Source organism: Bombina bombina, chromosome 4 (assembly GCF_027579735.1).
Source record: "Bombina bombina isolate aBomBom1 chromosome 4, aBomBom1.pri, whole genome shotgun sequence".
NCBI classification, from domain to species: Eukaryota; Metazoa; Chordata; class Amphibia; order Anura; family Bombinatoridae; genus Bombina; species Bombina bombina.
This window is the reverse complement of record NC_069502.1, coordinates 959,855,762-959,881,071: the sequence shown is the minus strand read 5'-3', so window position 1 is coordinate 959,881,071 and position 25,310 is coordinate 959,855,762. Positions and strand designations below refer to the sequence as shown.

At 38.6% G+C, this 25,310-nt stretch overlaps 1 protein-coding gene across 3 annotated transcripts in view; it reads right to left on the bottom strand.

The window, feature by feature from the left end:
- The window catches only part of ENTPD6 (ectonucleoside triphosphate diphosphohydrolase 6), a 180,898-nt gene that overhangs the window by 96,839 nt on the left and 58,749 nt on the right, over positions 1-25,310 (bottom strand). For all 3 annotated transcript variants that reach the window (XM_053711974.1, XM_053711976.1, XM_053711975.1), the window contains 4 exons: positions 22,673-22,816; positions 10,080-10,155; positions 8,052-8,087; positions 2,181-2,269 (listed from right to left, as the gene is read on the bottom strand). In XM_053711974.1, coding sequence (XP_053567949.1) covers positions 2,181-2,269; positions 8,052-8,087; positions 10,080-10,155; positions 22,673-22,816 — 345 coding nt within the window. The remainder of the gene's footprint in view (positions 1-2,180; positions 2,270-8,051; positions 8,088-10,079; positions 10,156-22,672; positions 22,817-25,310) is intronic.

Genomic DNA, 25,310 nt, shown 5'->3' with positions numbered 1-25,310 from the left:
ATTCCACATTATCGGACAATGTTTCCAGAGAGCAGCCGGGATCATATTAGTGATTGACGGACATTTTCTATAATTTGGGAACACGTCCCTTTTGTTTTTGTATTTAAATTTTTATTTGTGGGAATAGTAGCCGTAGTTACCAACCTTAGTGCCCCCTTATTTTAGTTTGATACATAATATGTATTATAGTTATTATACAGTTTATACTTAGAAAAATGTGGGTTTCTTTTTTAATAATTCAGAGGAATTTACTTTTGAACACTAGATGGCAGCAGTGTATTAAAAAAAAAAAAGTTATCTAATTTGTTACATTCACTTGGTATCATTTGGTTGAAGGAGCAGCAATGCACTACGGGTTTCTAACTCAACACATGGGTGAGCCAATAACAATAGTTATATATCTGCAGCCACCAATCAGCAGCTAGAACCTAGGTTCTTTGCTGCTCCTGAGCTTACCTAGATAAACCTTTAAGCAAAGGATAACAAAAAGGAAGCAAAAATAAATAGAAGTACATTGGAAAGTTGTTTAAAATTGTATTTTCTATATTAATCATGAAAGAAAAATGTTGGGTTTCATGTCCCTTTAAGTTTAAAACCAGGGCTCCCTAAACTACAGTCTGTGGGCCACATCTGGCCTGGCAAGGTGTTTGCTTTGAACTAGGTTAGTGTTTGTAAACTGGAGCAGTTTATATGGTACATTTAACACGTAGCCAATTTCCTACGCTACTTTTTAGCTAAAAAGCCAAAAAGGAAATTTATACTTACCTGATAAATTTCTTTCTTTCTTGTCCATGGAGCATCTTAAAAGGACATGAAACCCATTTTTTTTCATTCATGTTTTAGAAAGAGCGTGCAATTTTTAGAACAACTTTCTAATTTACTCCTATTATCTAATTTGTTTTATTCTCTTGATATTCTTTGCTGAAAAGCATATCTAGATAGGCTCAGTAGCTGCCGATTGGTTGCTGCACTTAGAAGCCTCATGTGATTGGCTCACCAATGTGCATTGCTTTTTCTTCAACTAAGGATATCTAAAATATGAAGCAAAATAAATAGAAGTGAAATGTTGTTTAAATTTGCATTCTCTTTCTGAATCATGAAATAATTTTTTTGGGTTTAGTGTCCCTTTAATTACTGTTGGGAATATCACTCCTGGCCAGCAGGAGAAGGCAATGAGCACCACAGCAAAGCTGTTAAATATCACTCCCTTACCCACAACCCCCAGTCATTCGACCAAAGGGAAAGGAAGTAACATAAGGTGCCTGAGGTTTATAGAAAAATAAACTGTCTAAACAAATACAGGGCGGGCCGTGGACTCACCGTGTCAAGAAAGAAAGAAATTTATCAGGTAAGCATAAATTTCCTTTTCTTTCTAATGACATTGTGAGTCCACGGATGAACTTAATAACTGTTGGGAACCAATACCCAAGCTAGAGGACATGGATGTTAAGGGAGGGACAAGACAGGTAACCTAAACTGAAGGCACCACTACTTGAAGAACCATTCTCCCAAAAGAAGCCTCAGCCGAAGCAAAAGTATCAAACTTGTAAAATTTAGAAAATGTATGCAAAGATGACCAAGAGGCAGCTTTGCAAATCTGTTCCACAGAAGCTTTATTTTTGAAGGCCCAAGAAGAAGAAACAGCCCTTGTGGAATGAGCCGTGATTTTCTCAGGAGGCTGCTGTCCAGCAGTCTCATATGTGATTGAAGAATCTTCAGACACAAAAAAAAAAACAAAAACACAAAACAAAAAAAAAACAAAAAAAAAAAAAACTTTACCACCTCCTTGCACAGGCAAAGAGAATGACTGGGGGTTGTGGGTAAGGGAGTGATATTTAACAGCTTTGCTGTGGTGTTCTTTGCCTCCTCCTGCTGGCCAGGAGTGATATTCCCAACAGTAATTAAGATGATCCGTGGACTCACCGTGTCATTAAAAAGAAATATGATCTAGAATTATTTTGGAGGTATTATTGGATAGGAAATGCTTAATTTACATTACAATCACATACGGTCAGTTCTACCTCTGCAGACTGACATCTCTTCGGTTTTAATATCAGCAGCAGTTTAATAGAAGTCCACACATTTATCTACCCACATAGTAAGTCACAGTAACAAAAATTATCAACTAAATTGACAAACCTGTTTTAATCTAATCATGTTCACATGTAACCATCTCTTACCTTAACATAAGGATAAAAGGTAATTTGTGTTGATCCTCCCCCTAGATCAAGAATTCCTGAGTGTTTCTTTTCTTCATCAGTTAAACTGCCTGAAAATATATTACAAATAAAAAAATAAAAAAAAAATAGGTTTCATACAGAGATTTAGTGGAATGGCGTATTCTAAGAACAAGTACAATTCTAAAGAGTTTAGCACTCACGAGTTCCATCTTGTGACCGGGGTGCTTCAGCAACATCAAACAGTCTAGAACAAAGGCTGGCACTCTCCGGATTTAAACACCAAGATTAATTTAATCCAAAAATAGTGACGTTTCGGGGTTTTACCCCCGTCTTCAGACTTATACAAACAATGTACAAATATAGTATAGACTTAAACACCCTACTCACCATTTACGTGACATTATCGTTAATCACCTTGTGTGTGTGAGCTCCAGCGGCAGTCAACCGGCGCATTGCTTGCGTCATTGTTTTACATTTATGTGATACCCTTAGTGTAGCGTGCCGCTTATCCCACTAAAACAAGAATGTTAGAAATTAACTAAATTAAAAACAAGGCAGGTGTATCACATTACTATATAATGCTAAGATAGAACCAGTAACTAGAAAGCTATACATATCTAGTAGCTATATGAAAGTACTATGCTCTATCCCTATATTAATACTACGGGAGCTATGGATAACTATATGCTTTACTGATATATCCTATAGAACCACAAATAAGATAAAGAACTAAAAGCAAAAAAGCTGCAAGGACAAAGAATATACAGAGGAGTTGTATAGACATATCTATATGGAAAGAAAAATAAATAAATAAATATATATAAATATATATATATATATATATATATATATATATATATATATATATATATATATATATATATATATATATATATATATATATATATATAAAAGATCAAGGATAAAGAAAATACAGGTTTACAAATAGCAGGATTATAGAAAGCTATACCACACTATTTTCGTATTTAGGCCCTTGGGGATCAGAGTTTCTAATTGAAAAGTCCATCTAGCCTCTCTCTGCATGAGGACTTTGTTCCGGTTGCCACCCCTGTGTATGGGCGGCACATGGTCGATTATAGTATATCGCAGGTCGGCTACATTGTGGCCACTTTGTAAGAAGTGGCGTGCTACTGGTTGGTCGGATTCTTTATTTTTGATAGCTGTACGGATTGCACTCCTGTAATTAGCCATTCGGGTTCTCAAATCACTCGTTTTTCCCCAACATAGAACAAACACAGACAGTGTAGCAAATAAACCACATAGTTGGTGGGTGGTGCACGTTACCCTATGTTTATGATAGAAAAAAGTACTATGTCTAGGATGATGGAAAAAATGTTTTTGGACTGTAGCAATGAACCGGGTCTGTCTTTTGCAGGATCTCTTTTAGAGATCTCCCCCCTTCTGTAGCCTACTCTGTGGATTCCCATTCCTTTAAAAGGAAGTGATTCATCAGTGCTAAGTATTCTCCAATTTTCTTTGAGTATAGTTGAAAACTCATTTTTATCAGCGGAGTATGTAGTAGCCAGAGTAATATTTTCTGTATTATTGTCTTGTTGTTATTGGTACCACTCTTAATAGAGGAAATATGTTCTTTAAGTAAATGGTTACACTATCTTCTCTGTAAGAAACATTCTCTCATTTCTTCTGTTTGTATTTCTGCTAATTCCTTGTTGGTATGGTTTATTTTGACCCTGATGAACTTTGATTTGGGAAGAGTCCTTTTTAAGGCAGGTGGGTGACAGCTTGATGCATCTAAGAGTGAATTCCTCAGAGTTGGTTTCCTATATAGTTGTACTTAAACGGTTTCCCTCTTTATAAATCTTCAGGTCCAGGAATTCAATTTCTTTTGGATTACAGTTCATTTTGAATTTTAGAGTGTCATATTCTGTGTTCAATTCATTGAACCATGTTATTAGGTCTTGTTCACTGCCTGACCAGATTATCAGCAGATCATCAATATATCTTTTTAAATATTTTATTTCTGACCTATGGAAGCAAGTGGAGCCACTGTTTTCAAATTCGGAAATGAACAGGTTAGCGTATGATGGGGCCACACTGGACCCCATCGCTGTACCCATCAGTTGAAGATAAAATTGGCGTTCAAATCAGAAGTAGTTCTTCCTTAAGCAAGTTTCCAGTAGGTCCAGAATAAAGTCAAGAGGTGGACCTACATATGGGGTATTTCAATAACTGCCTTCTTACTGCTGCCAAACCTTCTTGGTGGGGGATGACAGTATATAAGCTAGTGACATCTAGTGCCACTAGCAGGTCATCCTCTTTTACAGGAACATTTCTCAGTGACTTGATCACATTATTAGAATCCCTTATGTAGATGTTCATATTTTGAACTAGTGGCTCTAGTAAACTATCAACAAAAAGTAGCCAGAGGTTGAAATACTAAATCCACGGAAAATACAATTGGCCAGCCTGGTGGTCTTTGTAGATCCTTTTGGATCTTTGGTAAAGTGTAGAAGATGGGGGTCTTTGGATGATCCACTTTCAGATACATCAATGTTTGCTGGTCTATCCAATTGTCTTCTAAAGTTCCCATAAGGTATTCATCTATATCCTTTTTAAACTTTGGAGCTGGGTCTCTTGGAAGTTTAGAATAGACTCTGGCATCATTAAGTTGTTTAAGGATTTCTTCCCGATAGTATGCATTATCTAGTATAACTATCACCCCTCCTTTGTCCGCTCTTCTTAACACTATTGTGTCATCATCTGCAAGATTCTTCATGGCTTCTCTTTCTTTCTTTGTGAGGTTAAACCTAACCTGTTCTTTTTTTACTTTTATAGAGTTATTCAGATCTTTTTCCAAGAGTTTGCTGAATGTTTGAATCGTAGGGTTAGTGCTTTTAGGGTCAAATGTACCCCTCCTTTTCAGGCCCATTGTTTGTTGTGTAGTAGTTATACCAAAGTATTCTTTCAGCCTCAGGGATTGTTGAAGATGTTGGATATCAATATGGAGATCAAATTTGTCCGTAAATCTTGTTGGAACAAATGTCAGGCCTCTTTGTAGTAATGACTTCTCTTCAGAAAGTACTCTTTGGCTAATATTCACTATAATATTTTTTTTTATCTTCTCTGCCAGGGTGGTCTGCCTCTTGTATTGCCCCCTCCTCGGGTGGGGGCGCCCCTTCCACTGTTTTTTGATCTAGTTATCACTCCTCCATTCTGTGAGCCTGTCTGGATACTCTGTTCTGGTATATTATCAGAGTCAGTGCCTGAGCCATCATCCTAGACATAGAAAGAAGTACTATCATAAACATAAGGTAACATACACCACCAATTATGTGGTTTATTTGAAACACTGTCCATGTAGTTTGTTTGAAGTTGGAAAAACTAGTGATGATTTGAGAACCCGGATGGCTAATCACAGGAGTGCAATCCGCAAAGCCATAAAAAAAATAAAGAATCAGACCAACCAGTAGCACGCCACTTCTTACAAAGTGGCCACAATGTAGCCGACCTGCGATATACTATAATCGACCATGTGCCTCCCATACACAGGGGTGGCAACCGGAACAAAGTCCTCATGCAGACAGAGGCTAGATGGACTTTTCAATTAGAAACTCTGATCCCCAAGGGCCTAAATACGAAAATAGAGTGGAATAGCTTTCTGTAATCCTGTATTTTCTTTATCCTTGAGCTGCTAATTGAACATGAATAGATGATGATGATAGAGATAGAGATTATTTTTTTCATATAGATACAGCTCATTTGTATATTATATTATCTTTGTCCTTGCAGCTTTTTTGCTTTAGTTCTTAAATTGACACTCAGGTCAAATGAAATTTTCATGATTCAGATACAGCATGTAATTTTAAACAACTTTCCAATTTACTTCCATTAAAATAAAAAAAATGTGCACAGTCTTTTATATTTACACTTTTTGAGTCACCAGCTCCTACTGAGCATGTGTAAGAATTCACAGACTATACGTATATGCATTTGTGATTGGCTGATTGCTATCACATGGTACAGGGGAAGTGGAAAAATACATAACTTTGAAATTTGTTAGAAAAAAAATATACTACTCATTAGAAATTCAGAGTAAATGCTATTGTATTGTCTTGTTATCTTGCATTTCTTGATTATGCAAATCTACTGTGTTTACTGGTCCTTTAACTCATTTGTGGTTCTATAGGATATATCAGTAAAGCATATAGTTTTCCATAGCCCCCATAGTATTAATATAGGGATAGAGCATAGTAGTTTCCTATAGCTACTAGATATGTATAGTTTTCTAGTTACTGGTTCTATCTTAGCATTATATATTAATGTGATACACCTGCCTTGTTTTTATTTAAGTTAATTTCTAACATTCTTGTTTTAGTGGGATAAGCGGCACTCTACACTAAGGGTATCACGTAAATGTAAAACAAAACAATGGCACATTGACAGAATGTAACCGGCGGCCGGTCACTAGACAACAGACGGCGCCTAGCAATGCGCCAGGTGACTGCCGCTGGAGCTCACACGAGGTGATTAACAATAATGTCACGTAAATGGCAAGTAGGGTATATAAGTCTATACTATATTGTACATTGTTTGTATAAGTCTGAAGATGGGGGTAAAATCCAGAAACGTCACTATTTTTGGATTAAATTAATCTTGGTGTTTAAATCTGGAGAGTGCCTGCCTTTGTTCTGAAATATATATTTCTATACTATAAAATCGCGTTTGTAATGTGTCAGTCGCCGTCGCCAGTTCCTCAAAGGAATGTTGGCAGCGCGAGGCAGCCAAAAGAATGTTGCTGCATGCACAGCCAAAAGAATTCACCTGGATGCAGCTTGGATGGCAGGGTGGTGAAAGAATTCTATTAAAATATTAACCCCTAAATACGCCAACCCCAACATCGCAAAACTACCTAATACATCTTTTAACCCCTAAACCGCCATTAATCCACATCGCAATTAACATAATAGATCTATTAACCCCTAAATCGCAAATAACTAAACACTAAGCCCCCTAACCTAACAACCCCTAAATTAACCTCAATACATAAATTAAAATAATCCTAAATTACAATTAAAAAAAGATAAAAATTACTTTAAAAATAAAGAAAACTAACTTTAAACCAAACTAAAATTACAGAAAATAAAAAAAGTCCCTTCAAAATAAACACACCCTAATCTAAGAATAAAACTACCAAGAGCCCTTAAAAGGGCTTTTTGTAGGGCATTGCCTTAAAGAAATCAATTATTTTACATTAAAAATAAACCAAGTCCCCTCTAACAGTAAAACCCTCACCTACCAAAATAAAAAAACTAAACTACCCATTGCCCCTAAAGGGGCATTTGTATGGGCATTGCCCTTAAAAAGGGCATTCAGCTCTTTTACTGCCCTTAAAAGATCATTCAGCTCTTTTTCAATTGCCCAAATCCTTCAGGAACAGTGAGTACCTATTTGGGGCTTAGGCTTTTTTTTTTTTTTAGATTAGGGTTTTTTTGGGCTTGGACAAAAAAAAAAAAAAAAAAAAAAAAAAAAAAAGAAGAAGAGCTGATTGCCCTTTAAGTGCAATGCCCATACAAATGCCCCTTTAGGAGCAATGGGAAGTTAAGTTTTTTTTAGTGGGGTTTTTTTTGGGGTGTGGTTTAGTATTTTTTTTTCTTTTTTTTTTTTCTTTTTTTTTTAAGAGGTAAAATGAGCTGTTTAACTTAGAGCAATGCCCTACAAAAAGGTCATGTTAAGGGCTTTTGGTAGTTTAGTATTAGATAAGGGTGTGTGTTTTTTTTGGGGGGATGGGGGGGTATTTTTATAGGGGTATTAGCTTAGGTTTACATTTTGGATTGCAGAGAAAAACAAAAAATGCCCATTCAGTCTACCCATTTTACATGTTATACTTACCAGTTAAAAAGTTTACCGTGATCCAGGCAAATATTCCTAATATAACCAGAGAAGGAAAATATTTAAGAACTAAGGTAAACAAAGTAATGCATGGCAACAGTTCAAACGATTATATTTTAATAGAAGGTTTCACACAACAGGAATAAAACATTTTCACAGCCGATAATACAAATGCAAAAAAGCAAACAACGGCAGAGTAGTTTTTTATTTTTTTATTAATAACAACAAAAATTAAATTAATCCACATTAAAGATAAGTGCCATTTAAACTAGATATTGATTTATATAGTTGATACACTATACACAAACATGGCACCAAGTGATTTAGCTTAAAATGCAGTACTTACAGGGATATGAAACCCAACATTTTTCTTCCATGATTCAGATAGATAGAGCATGCCATTTTAAGCAAGTTTCTAATTTACTTCTATTATCAATTGTCTTTGTTCTCTTGGTATCTTTTGTTGAAAAGCAGGGATGTAAGCTTAGGAGCTGGCCCATTTCTGGAGCACTATTTCCTGTCATGTAGTGCTCCAGATGCCTACCTAGGTATCTCTAACACAGAATATCATGGGAACAAAGCACATTTGATAATAGAAGTAAATTGGACTCTTTTCTTAAAATTGTATGTTTGGGTTTTTATAACCCTTTAAAGCCAATATCACATTTTGGGTGCCACTAGCTCTGTCATTCATTGGTTATTTTGCTCCCACCGCTGAAGAATTAAAGCGACAGCAAAGTAAAAAATAAATGTTTACCATTTAGATAGCGCACGCCATTTTAACAAACTTTTCAATGTACTTTTATTACATTTTCTTTGTTCCCTTGGTAACCTTTGTTGAAGAGTAAAACTATGCAGGTGGATTGATGTTTAGGAACCGTGTCTTTAGCAGTCTATAGCAGCAGCATTTGCATTATTGTATAATATTGCAATAAACAATGTTGCAAACACTGGTGTCAGATGGCTATAGACACATGCATGCTCCTGGGCTTACCTAGGATTATACTCTTAAAGTAAAAGTCAATCCTAGTGTTGTACAAACGCTAATACACGTATTGACTATTGAAACAAATAAAGGGGACTTTAATTCATGAAGTATAAGAAACTTCATGTAGAAAGCTCCTTTATTTGTTTCAACCGATCGCCGTTTTTTTACCTGGTACAGCAGTTCACGGCTAAAAAGATTTTTGGCTAAGAGGTGACATTTTCACCTCTTAGCCAATAGCCGTGCGGTAAATCCGGCTCCCATGGGCACCAAGCCGGATTTACCGCACGGCTATTGGCTAAGAGGTGAAAAAGTCACCTCTTAGCAAAAAATTTGTTTAGCCGTGGGCTGCTGTAGCAGCTAAGAATGATGATCGGTTGAAACAAATAAAGGAGCTTTCTACATGAAGTATCTTATACTTCATGAATTCAAGTCCCCTTTATTTATTTCAATAGTAAATCCTAGCATTTGTACAATGCTAGGATTGACTTTCACTTTAAACAACAGCTATGAAGAGAACTAAGCAACATTACCAATAGAAGTAAATTGGAGAGTTATTTAAATTTTCACACTCTATACAAACCATTAAAGTTTAATTTTGACTTTACTCTCTCTTTAAAGGGACACTAAACCCAAATTTTTGCAATTGTGATTCAGATAGAGCATGCGATTTTAAGCAAATTTCTAATTTACTCCTATTATCAATTTTTCTTTGTTCTCATGCTATCTTTATTTGAAAAAGAAGGCATTTAAGCTAAGGAGCCAGACAATTTTTTGTTCAAACCCTGGACAGCACATGTTTATTGGTGCTGTCCAATCAACAAGGACAACCCAGATTGTGAACCAAAAATGGACCGGCTTCTAAAATTACATTCTTGCTTTTCAAATAAAGGTAGCAAGAGAATGAAGAAAATAGGAGTAAAATTAGAAAGTTGATTAAAATTGCATGCTCTATCTGAATTATAAGAGAAAAATTTTGGGTTCAGTGTCCCTTTAAGGGAAAGAACCTTGCACGTGTCAGCTAACACATTATTAAAACATACCTTCATCTGTTCCTTTCATTATAGAAACGCTATTATTTACAACGTGGAAGGGGGAAGAATGAAAGAGTTCTTCAACCTACAACACAAAATTATTATAATTCAAAGAAAAGAAAAGAAAAAAAAAAAAAAGTAAATTTATGCTTACCTGATAAATTAATTTCTTCTATGGTACGACGAGTCCACGGATTCATCCTTTACTTGTGGGATATTATCCTCCTGCTAACAGGAAGTGGCAAAGAGCACCACAGCAGAGCTGTCTATATAGCTCCTCCCTTAGCTAAACCCCCCAGTCATTCGACCGAAGGTACAGGAAGAAAAAAGGAGAAACTAAAAGGCAGGACGGGCCGTGGACTCGTCGTACCATAGAAGAAATTAATTTATCAGGTAAGCATAAATTTACTTTTCTTCTATAAGGTACGACGAGTCCACGGATTCATCCTTTACTTGTGGGATACAATACCAAAGCTACAGGACACGGATGAACGGGAGGGACAAGACAGATGGTTAAACTGAAGGCACCACTGCTTGAAGAACTTTTCTCCCAAAAATAGCAAAAGTATCAAATTTGTAAAATTTTGAAAAGGTATGAAGCGAAGACCAAGTCGCAGCCTTACAAATCTGTTCAACAGAAGCATCATTTTTAAAAGCCCATGTGGAAGCCACCGCTCTAGTAGAGTGAGCTGTAATCCTTTCAGGAGGCTGCTGTCCAGCAGTCTCGTATGCCAAACGGATGATGCTTTTCAGCCAAAAAGAAAGAGGTAGCCGTAGCTTTTTGACCTCTACGTTTTCCAGAATAGGCAACAAACAGAGAAGATGTTTGACGGAAATCCTTGGTTGCCTGCAAGTAAAACTTCAAAGCACGAACCACATCCAAGTTGTGCAACAGGCGCTTCTTCTTAGAGGAAGGATTAGGACACAGAAAAGGAACAACAATTTCCTGATTGATATTCCTATTTTCTTGGAGAAAAGGACAAAATCCTAGGAATCCTGATCTTACTCCATGAGTAGCCTTTGGAGTCGCACCAATAAAGATATTTACGCCATATCTTATGATATATTTTCCTAGTGACAGGCTTTCGAGCCTGAATCAAGGTATCTATGACCGACTCAGAGAAACCCAGCTTGGATAAAATCAAGCGTTCGATCTCCATGCAGTCAGTCGCAGAGAAACTAGATTTGGATGCTGGAACGGACCTTGAATCAGAAGGTACTGTCTCAGTGGCAGAGTCCATGGTGGAAGAGATGACATGTCCACCATATCTGCATACCAAGTCCTGCGTGGCCACGCAGGTGCTATCAAAATCACAGAAGCTCTCTCCTGTTTGATTCTGGCAATCAAACGAGGAAGGAGAGGAAATGGTGGAAACAAATAAGCCAGGTTGAACAACCAGGGTACTGCTAGAGCATCTATCAGTACTGCCTGAGGATCCCTTGACCTGGACCCGTAACAAGGAAGTTTGGCGTTCTGACGAGACACCATCAGATCCAATTCTGGTGTGCCCCATTGCTGAATCAATTGTGCAAACACCTCCGGATGGAGTTCCCACTCCCTTGGATGAAAAGTCTGATGACTTAGAAAATCTGCCCATCAAATTATTTTGGTAACCTCTATCATTGCTAGAGAACACTTTGTTCCCCCCTGATGATTGATATATGCTACAGTCGAGATATTGTCCAACTGGAATCTTATTAAATCTGGCCGAAGCCAGCTGAGGCCACGCCTGAAGCGCGTTGAATATCGCTCTGAGTTCTAGAATATTTAATCGGGAGGAGAGCCTCCTCCTGAGTCTACAAACCCTGTGCTTTCAGGGAATTCCAGATTGCACCCCAGCCCAAAAGGCTGGCGTCCGTCGTCACTATGACCCATGCTGGCCTGCGGAAACACATTGCCTGGGACAGATGATCCTGTGACAACCACCAAAGAAGTGAGTCTCTTGATTTAGATTTATCTGAGGAGATAAATCTGCATAATCCCCATTCCACTGTTTGAGCATGCATAGTTGCAGTGGTCTGAGATGCAAGCGAGCACACGGAACTATGTCCATTGCTGCTACCATTAGTCCGATTACCTCCATACACTGAGCCACTGACGGCAGAGGAATGGAATGAAGAGCTCGGCAGGTGGTTAAAATCTTTGATTTCCTGACCTCCGTCAGAAATATTTTCATGTCCACCGAATCTATAAGAGTTCCCAGGAATGGAACTCTTGTGAGAGGGATAAGTGAACTCTTTTTTACGTTCACTTTTCACCCGTGAGATCTTAGAAAAGCCAACACGATGTCCGTGTGAGATTTGGCTAGTTGGTAAATCGACGCCTGAATTAAGATATCGTCCAGATAAGGCGCCACTGCTATGCCCCACGGCCTTAGAACCGCCAGAAGGGACCCTAGCACCTTTGTGAAAATTCTGGGAGCTGTGGCCAACCCGAAGGGAAGAGCCACAAACTGGTAATGCTTGTCCAGAAAGGCGAACCTGAAGTACTGGTGATGATCTTTGTGGATAGGGATGTGTAGATACGCATCCTTTAAGTCCACGGTGGTCATATATTGACCCTCCTGGATCATTGGTAAAATAGTCCGAATGGTCTCCATCTTGAAAGATGGGACTCTGAGAAATTTGTTTAGGATCTTGAGATCTAAAATTGGTCTGAAGGTTCCCTCTTTTTTGGGAACCACAAACAGATTGGAGTAGAACCCCTGCCCCTGTTCTGTTTTCGGAACTGGGCAGATCACTCCCATGGTATATAGGTCTTCTACACAGCGTAAGAACGCCTCTCTATTTGTCCGGTTTACAGACAATTGAGAAAGATGGAATCTCCCCCTTGGAGGAGAATCTTTGAAATCTAGAAGATACCCCTGGGTTACGATTTCTAAAGCCCAGGAGTCCTGAACGTCTCTTGCCCAAGCCTGAGCAAAGAGAGAAAGTCTGCCCCCTACTAGATCCGGTCCCGGATCGGGGGCTACCCCTTCATGCTGTCTTGGTGGCAGCAGCGGGTTTCTTGGCCTGTTTACCTTTGTTCCAAGTCTGGTTAGGTCTCCAGACTGACTTGGATTGAGCAAAATTCCCCTCTTGCTTTGCAGCAGGGGGAAGAGGTAGAGGGACTACCTTTGAAGTTACGAAAGGAACGAAAATTATTTTGTTTGGTCCTCATCTTATTTGTCTTATCCTGAGGAAGGGCATGGCCTTTCCCTCCAGTGATGACTGAAATGATCTCTTTCAGTTCAGGCCCGAATAGGGTCTTACCCTTGAAAGGGATGGCTAAAAGCTTAGATTTTGATGACACATTAGCAGACCAGGACTTAAGCCATAACGCTCTACGAGCTAAAATGGCAAAACCTGAATTCTTTGCCGCTAATTTAGCCAGTTGAAAAGCGGCATCTGTAATGAAAGAATTAGCTAGCTTGAGAGCCCTAAATCTATCCAGAAAATCATCTAATGGGGTCTCAACCTGAAGAGCCTCCTCCAGAGCCTCAAACCAAAAAGCAGCTGCAGTAGTTACGGGAAAAATGCACGCTATAGGTTGGAGAAGAAAACCCTGATGAACAAATATTTTCTTTAGGAGACCCTCTAATTTTTTATCCATAGGATCTTTGAAAGCACAACTATCCACAATAGGTATAGTTTTACTCTTAGCCAGGGTAGAAATAGCTCCCTCCACCTTAGGGACCGTCTGCCACGAGTCCCGCATGGTATCTGATATGGGAAACATTTTCTTAAAAGTAGGAGGGGGAGTGAACGGAATACCTGGTCTATCCCACTCCTTAGTAACAATGTCCGAAATACTCTTAGGGATCCGAAAAACATCAGTGTAAGCAGGAACCTCTAGAAATCTGTCCATTTTACACAATTTCTCTGGAACTACAATAGGGTCACAATCATCCAGAGTCGCTAAAACCTCCCTGAGCAATAAGCGGAGGTGTTCTAGTTTAAATTTAAAAGCCGTCATATCTGAGTCTGTCTGAGGGAACATCTTTCCTGAATCAGAAATCTCTCCCTCAGACAGCAAATCCCTCACCCCAACTCAGAACATTGTGAGGGTACATCGGATATGGCTAATAAAGCGTCAGAGGGCTCAGCATTTGTTCTCACACCAGACCTACTGCGCTTCCCCTGCAGCTTAGATAAAACCTCTGAGGGTAGTATTCATAACTGCGGCCATATCTTGCAGGGTGAAAGAATTAGACGCACTAGAAGTACTTGGCGTCGCTTGTGCGGGCGTTAATGGTTGTGACACTTGGGGAGAATTAGATGGCATAACCTGATTCCCTTCTGACTGAGAATCATCCTGCGACATACTTTTAGTAGCTAAAATATGTTGTTTGCAATTTATTGCCCTTTCAGTGCATGAGGGACACATTTTAAGTGGGGGTTCCACAATGGCTTCCAAACACATTTAACATTGGCTTTCCTCAATGTCAGACATGTTAAACAGGCTAGTAATGACTACAAACAAGCATGAAAACACTTTATTTAGTGAAAAAAAACAACAATCTTAAAAAACGGTACTGCGCCTTTAAGAGTGGAAAAAAAAAAAAAAAAAAAAACACGTTCTGCAAAACTGCTTTAAAATGCTCCAAATTTTTCAAATTTTTGATAGCAGACTCAATATGTGTAGTTAAGTTTGCCCCATAAGAAAATTTAACATTTAACCCTTTATTGTGCAAACCGGAATCCGGAAAAAACACCCCCAGCACCTTGCCACAGCCCTGCTGTGGCGCCTACCTGCCCTCGGGGATAGTAAATATGGGGTTAAAGCTTTGATTTGGCCCAAAACATCCACAAGGGCTCTCAGGAGTTGGAGCTTGCTGAGTGAAAACAACTGTGCATCTGAGGCGCGAAAATAGGCCCCGCCCATCTCAATTGATGTCTCTACAGCCTCAAAGAACCGCACCAGAGCGGTTTTAAACTAGCCATGTGGGTTCTGAGACGCAAAAAATAAGCCAAGTGTACCCTCAATAAAGTTGCCAACAAAAACGTTATTGCCCACAAAACGTTAATAGCACTCCCAGTTCATAAAACGTTTGCCCACAAACAAACTTTCAAAAACCAGTGACAACCATTTTTTAATTAGCCCCTTATGCAAGCTTAGTAATGCCTTTCCATAGCTCTTAGGATTACTGCTTACCCTTACCCTCATGGGGATACTGTCAGCCTTTCTGAAATACAGTGTCTCTCCAGAAAAAACGACTGAAAATACCTCACTGCTATATAGCATGAAAACGTTCCTCACACTGAAGTTTCCTGTACTCCTCAGCCTCTGTGGGAACAGAACTGGATCTTAGTTACAAATGCTAAGATCATCATCCTCCAGGCAGAAGTCTTCATCCATCTGCTGCCTGAGAGTAAATAGTACACACCGGTACCATTTAAAAAAAAAACACAAAAAAAAAAAAAAAAAAAAAAACTCTTGCTTGAAGAAAGTAAAAACTAATATTTTATCACCTCTTTCACTTAACCCTTCCTAGTACTCAGAGTAGGCAAAGAGAATGACTGGGGGTGGAGCTAAGGGAGGAGCTATATAGACAGCTCTGCTGTGGTGCTCTTTGCCACTTCCTGTTAGCAGGAGGATAATATCCCACAAGTAAAGGATGAATCAGTGGACTCGTCGTACCTTATAGAAGAAACACACATAATACCCTGTACAACAGTTTTTAAAATTCTTCTATGAAACAAAGCAAATTATTAATTCTGTCCCAGAGCCAAAGTATAGATATGGACTAAATGTAAAAGTTATTTTGCAAACATTTTTAAAAAGAATATAACAAATTTATAAGGCTCTCCAAAAAAAAAAAAAAGTGTCTTGAAAATAAACACTGAAAAACAACATTCCTTATAATCAAAATTTCCATTCACTGTTTGTTTGTTTTTTGATACACAAGAGGATTATAGGTTAATTTGATGTGAATTTTTATCCCCACATACCGGTAATAGGGATTAGGTACCTTGCTTGGTCTGTGTGGGCCTTGGATAGATTTACTTTTCAACACAAAATAAGGGGGGAAAAGGAAGACCCACGTTTTGTAAATGTTGATTTTTATGCTCATAACCAATATATTAGGATCAAATAAACAAATCTTTTTATATGTATGTAAAAGCAGTCCAGGCCTAAAATACTAGGCAATTCTCCCCTGAATAAATGAGATCTGGAATCGTAGCAACAAAACAGAACCAGCCTCCCCTCTATTAAAGAACAGCAGCTCTGGTTCAGATTAGGCTCACTGGCAATATGTTTTAAAAAGAAAAAAAAAAAAAAAAAAAAAGTATGCTTACCTGATAAATGTATTTATTTCCAGGCATGGAGAGTTAACGATTCATTCCAATTTCTAGTAGGATATTCACTCTTGGCCAGCAGGAGGCGGCAAAGAGCACCCCATCAAAGCTGTTAAATAACACTTCCCTTACCCATAACCCCCAGTCATTCGGCCAAAGTTAACGGAAAAAGAAGATAACACAAGGATATAGAGGTGCCTGAGGTTTGTATCAAAAAACTGCCGTCAAATTTAAATAAGTGCAGGACGTGGACTCTCCATATGCCTGGAAAGAAATATATTTATCAGGTAAGCATAAATTTTGTTTTATTTCCTATGGCATGGAGAGTCCACGATTCATTCCAATTACTAGTGGGAACCAATACCAAAGCTAGGAGACACAGAATGAAAGGGAGGGAGAACAAGAGAGGCGGACCTAAACCTAAGGCACCACCGCTTGAAGAACCTTTCTCCCAAAAGAAGCCTCAGATGAGGCAAAAGTATCAAATTTACAGAATGGGGAAAAAAGTATGCATGGAGGACCACTTGGCTGCCTTGCAAATTTGCTCCACCGAAGTTTAATTTTTGAAAGCTCAGGAAGATGAAACAGCTCTAGTGGAATGAGCCGTAATTATCTCAGGAGACTGCTGTCCAGCCGTCTCATAAGCTAAAACGGATAACATTTCTCAACCAGAAAGAGTGGTAGAAGTGGCCTTCTGACCCCTACGCTTACCAGAGAAAACAACAAACAGGGCAGAAGACTGCTGAAAATCTTTAGTTGCTTGAAGGTAAAATTTTAGAGCATACACAACATCCAAGTTATGCAAAAGACGTTCCTTTCGTGAAGAAGGATTAGGACAAAAAGGAAGAACAACAATTTCCTGAATTAATATTGCGATCTAACACTTCCTTAGGAAGAAACCCCAGCTTAGTACGTAGGACCGCCTTATTAGCAGGAAAAATAAGGTAAGGGGAAACACTGCGGAGCCAAAAGTTCAGAAACTCAGCGAGAAGAAATAGCAATAAGAAACAAGACAGACAGTAACTTAATATCAACAGAATGCATCAGCTCAGAGCTTGCTGCAAAACTTTAAGAACAAGATTAAGGCTCCAAGGAGGAGCAAGAGGTTTAAACACAGGCCTGATTCTGACCAAGGCCTGAACAAAAGACTGAACTTCTGGCAGACGTTTATGCAAAAGAATAGACAGAGCAGAAATCTGACCCTTCCTAGTACGGACTGAAGAAAAGCCAAATTCGAGGAACCCTTACTTTGTTCCAAGAGAAATCCTTTAAAATCACACCAATGACGGCATTTACGCCATACCTTATGGTAAATTCTGCGAGTAACCGGTTTACAAGCCTGAAGCATAGTATCTATGTCTTTTGAAGAGAAGCCACGTCTAGTCAAACTTAGACGTTCAATCTCCAAGCAGTCAGCTTCAGAGAATCCAGATTTGGATGAAGGAAGGGACCTTGAAGCTTCTTCAAAGGTAATCTCCAAGACGGAAGAGAAGACATTGTCACCAGATCCGCAAGGCCATGAAGGAGCTATTATAATCACAGACGCTCTCTCCTGCTTGATGTGAGCTATTACTTGTGGAAGGAGAGCAAACAGAGGAAACAGGTATGCTAGATTGAAGTGCCAAGTGACCGCCAGAGCGCCTATCAGAACGGCTTGAGGATCTCTTAATCTTGAACCGTACTTTGGAAGCTTGGCGTTTTGACGAGATGCCATCAGATCCAACTCCAGAACCCCCTACCTGAGAGTTAAGCAAGAGAAAAAGAATCAGCGGAAGGTTTCCTGGCTTGCTTCCCTTAATTCCAAGGCTAATTGGACCTCTTGGAAGAGGAAGACTTCTGTCCGTTGAAGGGGTAGTAAACCTAAAAAATTATGTTTTTAATTCTGCACAGTGCAGAAATATATAACATTATCTTAGCGCAAACATTATACATTAAAGTATTGCAGACATATTTTATGATAAAGTCTACTTTTTCAGACTACCGCTCCTTGATCTGCTGAGCGGGTCTGTTTTTTTTTCTTAATTGCATCTGGGCAGCTGCTTACTCAGCCGGCCCTATCGCACCTTTAAACTCAATGTAGCTCGCTCCCGCTCTGGTCTGGTGACAGCTGCCCAGATGAGCTTAAGAAAAACATTTTTTTAGGTGTACTGCCCCTTTAAAGTTAAGAAAATTAGAACTCTGTCGACCCTTAAGCCTATTCTTTGTATCCTGATGCAGGAAAGCACCCTTTCCATCTGTAATTTTGGAAATTATTTCAGCCAGACCTGGACCAAACAAGGTTTTACCCTTATAAGGCAAAAGATAAAAGCTTGGACTTGGATGTGACATCTGCAGACCAAGATTTTAACCACAGAGCTCTGCAAGCTAAAACAGTGAAACCGGAAATCTAAGCTCCCAGCCTAAGAACTTGCATGTTGGCATCACAAATAAAAGGTATTGGCTAGCTTTAGAGCCGTCTCTTCTAAGATTACATTAGTCATTGCACCAATAAGAGTCTGCCCCCACAACTGTAGCAATACAAGTAACAGGCTACCACTGCAATCCCTGATGAATATACATTTTCTTAAAAAAAAAAAAAAGCCTCAAACTTCTTATCCATGGGATCCTTGAAAGAACAGCTATCTTCAATAGGAATAGCAGTTCTCTTGGCAAAAGTAGAGATAGCTCCCTCTACCTTGGGCACTGTGCACCACGATTCGCGAATAGAGTCAGCGACAGGAAACCTCTTTTTAAAAACAGGGGACGGGGGAAAAAAAGTAATGCCTGGTTTATCCCATTCCTGAATTATGATGATATCTGCCATACGGTCTGGAACTGGAAACACTTCCACAGACGAGGGTTCATCATATACAGGGAGTGCAGAATTATTAGGCAAATGAGTATTTTGACCACATCATCCTCTTTATGCATGTTGTCTTACTCCAAGCTGTATAGGCTCGAAAGCCTACTACCAATTAAGCATATTAGGTGATGTGCATCTCTGTAATGAGAAGGGGTGTGGTCTAATGACAACACCCTATATCAGGTGTGCATAATTATTAGGCAACTTCCTTTCCTTTGGCAAAATGGGTCAAAAGAAGGACTTGACAGGCTCAGAAAAGTCAAAAATAGTGAGATATCTTGCAGAGGGATGCAGCACTCTTAAAATTGCAAAGCTTCTGAAGCGTGATCAAGCGTTTCATTCAAAATAGTCAACAGGGTCGCAAGAAGCGTGTGGAAAAACCAAAGCGCAAAATAACTGCCCATGAACTGAGAAAAGTCAAGCGTGCAGCTGCCAAGATGCCACCTGCCACCAGTTTGGCCATATTTCAGAGCTGCAACATCACTGGAGTGCCCAAAAGCACAAGGTGTGCAATACTCAGAGACATGGCCAAGGTAAGAAAGGCTGAAAGACGACCACCACTGAACAAGACACACAAGCTGAAACGTCAAGACTGGGCCAAGAAATATCTCAAGACTGATTTTTCTAAGTTTTTATGGACTGATGAAATGAGAGTGAGTCTTGATGGGCCAGATGGATGGGCCCGTGGCTGGATTGGTAAAGGGCAGAGAGCTCCAGTCCGACTCAGACGCCAGCAAGGTGGAGGTGGAGTACTGGTTTGGGCTGGTATCAAAGATGAGCTTGTGGGGCCTTTTCGGGTTGAGGATGGAGTCAAGCTCAACTCCCAGTCCTACTGCTAGTTTCTGGAAGACACCTTCTTCAAGCAGTGGTACAGGAAGAAGTCTGCATCCTTCAAGAAAAACATGATTTTCATGCAGGACAATGCTCCATCACACGCGTCCAAGTACTCCACAGCGTGGCTGGCAAGAAAGGGTATAAAAGAAGAAAATCTAATGACATGGCCTCCTTGTTCACCTGATCTGAACCCCATTGAGAACCTGTGGTCCATCATCAAATATGAGATTTACAAGGAGGGAAAACAGTACACCTCTCTGAACAGTGTCTGGGAGGCTGTGGTTTCTGCTGCACGCAATGTTGATGGTGAACAGATCAAAACACTGACAGAATCCATGGATGGCAGGCTTTTGGAGTGTCCTTGCAAAGAAAGGTGGCTATATTGGTCACTGATTTGTTTTTGAATGTCAGAAATGTATATTTGTGAATGTTGAGATGTTATATTGGTTTCACTGGTAAAAATAAATAATTGAAATGGGTATATATTTGTTTTTTGTTAAGTTGCCTAATAATTATGCACAGTAATAGTCACCTGCACACACAGATATCCCCCTAAAATAGCTATAACTAAAAACAAACTAAAAACTACTTCCAAAACTATTCAGCTTTGATATTAATGAGTTTTTTGGGTTCATTGAGAACATGGTTGTTGTTCAATAATAAAATTAATCCTCAAAAATACAACTTGCCTAATAATTCTGCACTCCCTGTATACTCTATTAAGTTTACTAGACCTCTTTGGATTCTCCATGACAGACGAGCCGGATTCTTCCAAAGTAGCAAGAACCTCCTTCAACGGTACCTGGAGGTGTTCTAACTTAAATCTGAAATTATTTACCTAAGATTATGATACTGTAGTAACCAATTCTGCAGATTCAGACAACTCACCCGCAAATGCCACTGATGTATCATCATCAGATAACTTAGAAAGCCTGACAAGTGCAGCCTTAGCAGAGTCAGAACCTTTAACAGAAACATTTTTGGTTTTCCTCTTTCGCTTACCAGCAACAGGAAAGGCTGCCAAAACCACAGATGTTATCTGCGCAGCAAAATCCCCATGTAAATAAACACTCCAAGGAAGATGTTAAGAGTAACCGCAGGGTACTTCTTGTGAAACAGGATGGGACGTTTGAGGGGAAAGGAGAGGCATGGCCTGGACAACAGTATCCTGAGAAAGACTAAAGAGGGGAAATCTTGTCTTTAAACTTCAAAGTCTTATTCAAACATGAAGAACAAAATTGCAAAGGGGGCACTATCTGAACCTCCAAAGCAAACATTTTTCAAAATTAAACTCTACATTTTGATCTGAGTCTATCTAGGCAAAAATGTTAATTCCCACAGAACTGAAAAAATAAATCAAGTAATATATTCAATATAAAAACAAAAAAACACAGACTACAGTTAACACCTCTATATCCTCAGTCTTGCTGAGGTAACTCACCACATTATGACCAGGAGTACCCACAAGCAACTGGACACAGATGAGAATGATGGCCTCCCTCTAGTCTGACTTGAGAAAACAAACACACTACTTTAGGACTTCTGTAAATAATCTCTCAATCCACACGGAGATCCGATCTCAAAACCGCTAAGAAGTGGAAGCGCACCAACAATACGCAGCTCCTCTCTCTGAGCCGTAATAAACCAGGAAGGCCAGAGATCATCGTGATCGCATCCAACCACAAAAAATAACTGCGCCACAGATACAAAGAGCGCAAACTAAAAGCACCAATAAAAAAACCAAACAAGCAAGTCCCCAGATATTCAAATATACCTGACTGAAAAGTTCAAGCACTAAAATCTCCAACAAATATCTGAATTCCTCAAAGATACCCGTCTTCCAGCCTGCCTCTTAAGGAAGAACAAAGCATTAATCCCTTCCAGAAACACACTGCCTTAGTATTTAAAGTGCCTGCATTAAATAAATCTGCCCAGAAATAAATTCCTAAAGGACAGGAATTAGTTGTGTCCCATTCAAAGATCCACTGACCCCTGGAGTGCTGCCCTCAAAACCGAGAAGGCAAAAGCACTTACCTGTGGATCCGGCTGCAGGGCAGAAAACAGCTTTTTAGGTGTGACTGATACACCAACATCAGTCAGGGACCTGTTAGATAAGAAAGAGCAGCGTAACCCATCCTGGTTTTCTATCAAAGAGGTAGCATACTTTTAGAAATAAAGCAAGGACCACCTCAGCGCCTTCTAACTGCTAAAAGCCACTATTACTCTTACTAAAGAGATTGACATGGACACAGCATAGCCCGTAATCCTTGCTTGCAGGGAAAGGTATCCATTTAAAAGGTTACAAATCTTCAGACACCTTCGCCATCCTCATGTGATCAAGGAAAAGAGAATGACTGGGGGTTATGGGTAAGGGAAGTGATATTTAACAGCTTTGCTGGGGTGCTCTTTGCCTCCTCCTGCTGGCCAGGAGTGAATATCCCACTAAAAATTGGAATTAATCGTGGACTCTCCATGCCATAGGAAAGAAAATGGAGTTTGGTGTTGCTTTGCAGTGTCGAATGACAATTAAAAGACAGCTTAAAACAGGTATTTCCCTCTTTTGTGTATTACCACAATATTAAAAGTTTGCCATTAAAATGTACACCTAAGCAAAGATTTCTCAAAATTAAACAAGGTTTGACTTTACCTTATCTAGTAGCTTCTGTGCTTTTTCTCCAGGTAAAAGGCGTAAGCCAGCTGTAGCCTTAAGAACCAACGGAGTAGATGCCCATAAATTCTTAGGTATATCTTTCTTTGCAATATCTAGCAGCTCATTTATGCCTGCAGCACTCTGAAATCATAAACAGGAAATAAGATGCGGAAGGAAGAAAATCAAAACATTTAGTATAAAACATACCTGTTCAAAAAGTCACAAAGTCATGTATAAGGGGCAACATTAGACAATCTGATTTTACACTAATGGTAAAATAACTATAATCTGACATTGTTATTCATATGTGTCACTAACAGATGGAAATTGATCAGGGACACCTATGCGACCAGCAACATTACACTCACATTTATGTTAAACAGAAGCCCTCAAATAAAAATAGATTATAAAATCACAGTTAACAGTTACCAACAGTCTATTAAACTATATACTACTCAAATTTAAAATAAAAAAAAATTTGAACGAATGCATAAGCTTTTGATTTAATTATAACTACTAACACTGGCCACACAAAATAAACTTTGAAGGGGCCAAATATGGTCATCACTGAATTAGACTGTCTTTACATACTGTATTTCTAAAAAAAAAACAAAAAAAACCCCAATTGCGTACAGACAGCAAGATAAAGAGATTCACAGCCAGAAGTTTAGTAATAGACGGTCACTTGTGTGCAGTATTTTACTCACACAAATACATGCATATGTAAAATATAGGATAGATAACGGTCAGTGGAAATATTTTTTGATTGCAAAACATATTACACCTTCAATAGTTAAACATTGTGGAATAAAAGCTCTGACCTGACAGTTTACCCCAAAAGCAATATAATATATGAAATAACATGGCACCATCTTATTTGTTGCAATTTTTTGTTGTTGATGAAAATATATTTGAGCTGGTTAATCAATATGATTTTTTATGAACTTGAGTTCAGAGAATTTTTGTATATACTCTCTCCAAGAAAATATGGAGCCCACGGCCAACTGATACTATGGGCACGATTTCAGATGAGGCGAATGCACGGATCGGTGGAAGGCTTGCTCATATGAGTCTGCAATCAATATTTATGAAGCAGCAGTTTAAACCGCTGCATCATAAACATTCCCCGCCAAACTTGATTTGGTGGATGAAAATTACTCTGGATTCATTCGACCAGGGTGGACAAGCCATACTCACGCAATTTGCGATCAAGTGTGGACAGGTTCACAGAATCCTGTCTGCTCACGAATTGATAAAATCTTGCCCTATAAATATGGAAACTTATTATGGAGACTAGGTAAAAATAAAGTTGGTTTCTTTAAATACATGTACTGTACAAGTATAGTGCACCATCTAGTGGTTAGGTTTTACACTTTCTAAATTGTTGGGTTAATTTAAAGGGACACAAAACAGTGTGATATAAAAGGTTTAATTCTGTGCTGTTGAAAACTTTGCAATATACTTTATTTATCCCCTTTCACAGTGATTTAACTGTTAAAAAAGTGTGCCCCTTTCCATTTTTGAGAACTGGAGGCGCACTTGGCACACTTCGAAAGCCTAATCCTGCTACATATCTGTCCCCTTAACAGCAGTGATAAGATACTGAACAACAATGCAAGATCAGTAAGATCTCCAGACTGTCACCTATAAAAGTGGTGGGCAAAGTTTGACCATTGGTTATCAATTGCAAGAAACTAGTGTAATATATTCAGAAAGTAAATTAAAAGGTGAGATTACGAGTGGAGCACTAAAAGTAGCGCAGGAGCAAAAAGTTGTTTATCATGCCCGTTTGCGCGTGCCTGGTGTACAATTTGAAAGTAAACGCATCCGCTTGAGATCAATTGAAGCGCCAGGTTAGCGCGACTTCAGAGCTCTGTTTAAAGGGACAGTCAAGTAAAAAAAATAAAAAATAAAATAAAAAACCCACCTCATGATTCAAATAGGGCATAATGTAATTTAAAAAAAAAAAAAAAAAATTCAATTTACTTTTATCACCAGTTTTGCTTTGTTCTCTTGATATCCTTAGTTGAAAGCTAAACCTAGGAGGTTCATATGCCAATTTCTTATACCTTGAAGGCCGACACTAATATGAAGGCATTTTGACAGTTTTTCACCACTAGAGGGCATTAGTTTTTGCGTTTCATATAGATAACATGCTCACGCACCAAGGAGTGAGCACCGATTAGCTAAAATGGATGTGTGTCAAAAGAACTGAAATAAGGGGCAGTTTGCAGAGGCTTAGATACAAGGTAATCACAGAGGTAAAAAGTGTATTATTATAACTGTGCTGGTTATGCAAAACAGGGGAATATGGATTATAAAGGGATTGTCTATCTTTTTAAACAACAAAAATTCTGTTGACTGTCCCTTTAAACCGTTTCGCTCAAATAAAAAGTTTCACAAAAACACATCAAAGTACAGTTACTCAAAATAACACAATTTCAGAAAATTCTTAAAAAAAAAAAAAAAAAAAAAAAAAATTATATATATATATATATATATATATATATATATATATATATATATATATATATAATATAATATAATATAATATAATATAATATATATATATAATAAAAAATCTCAGGTCTTTAAAAAAAAAAATTTTTTAAATGTGGCAGGCAAAGAGCTTTAG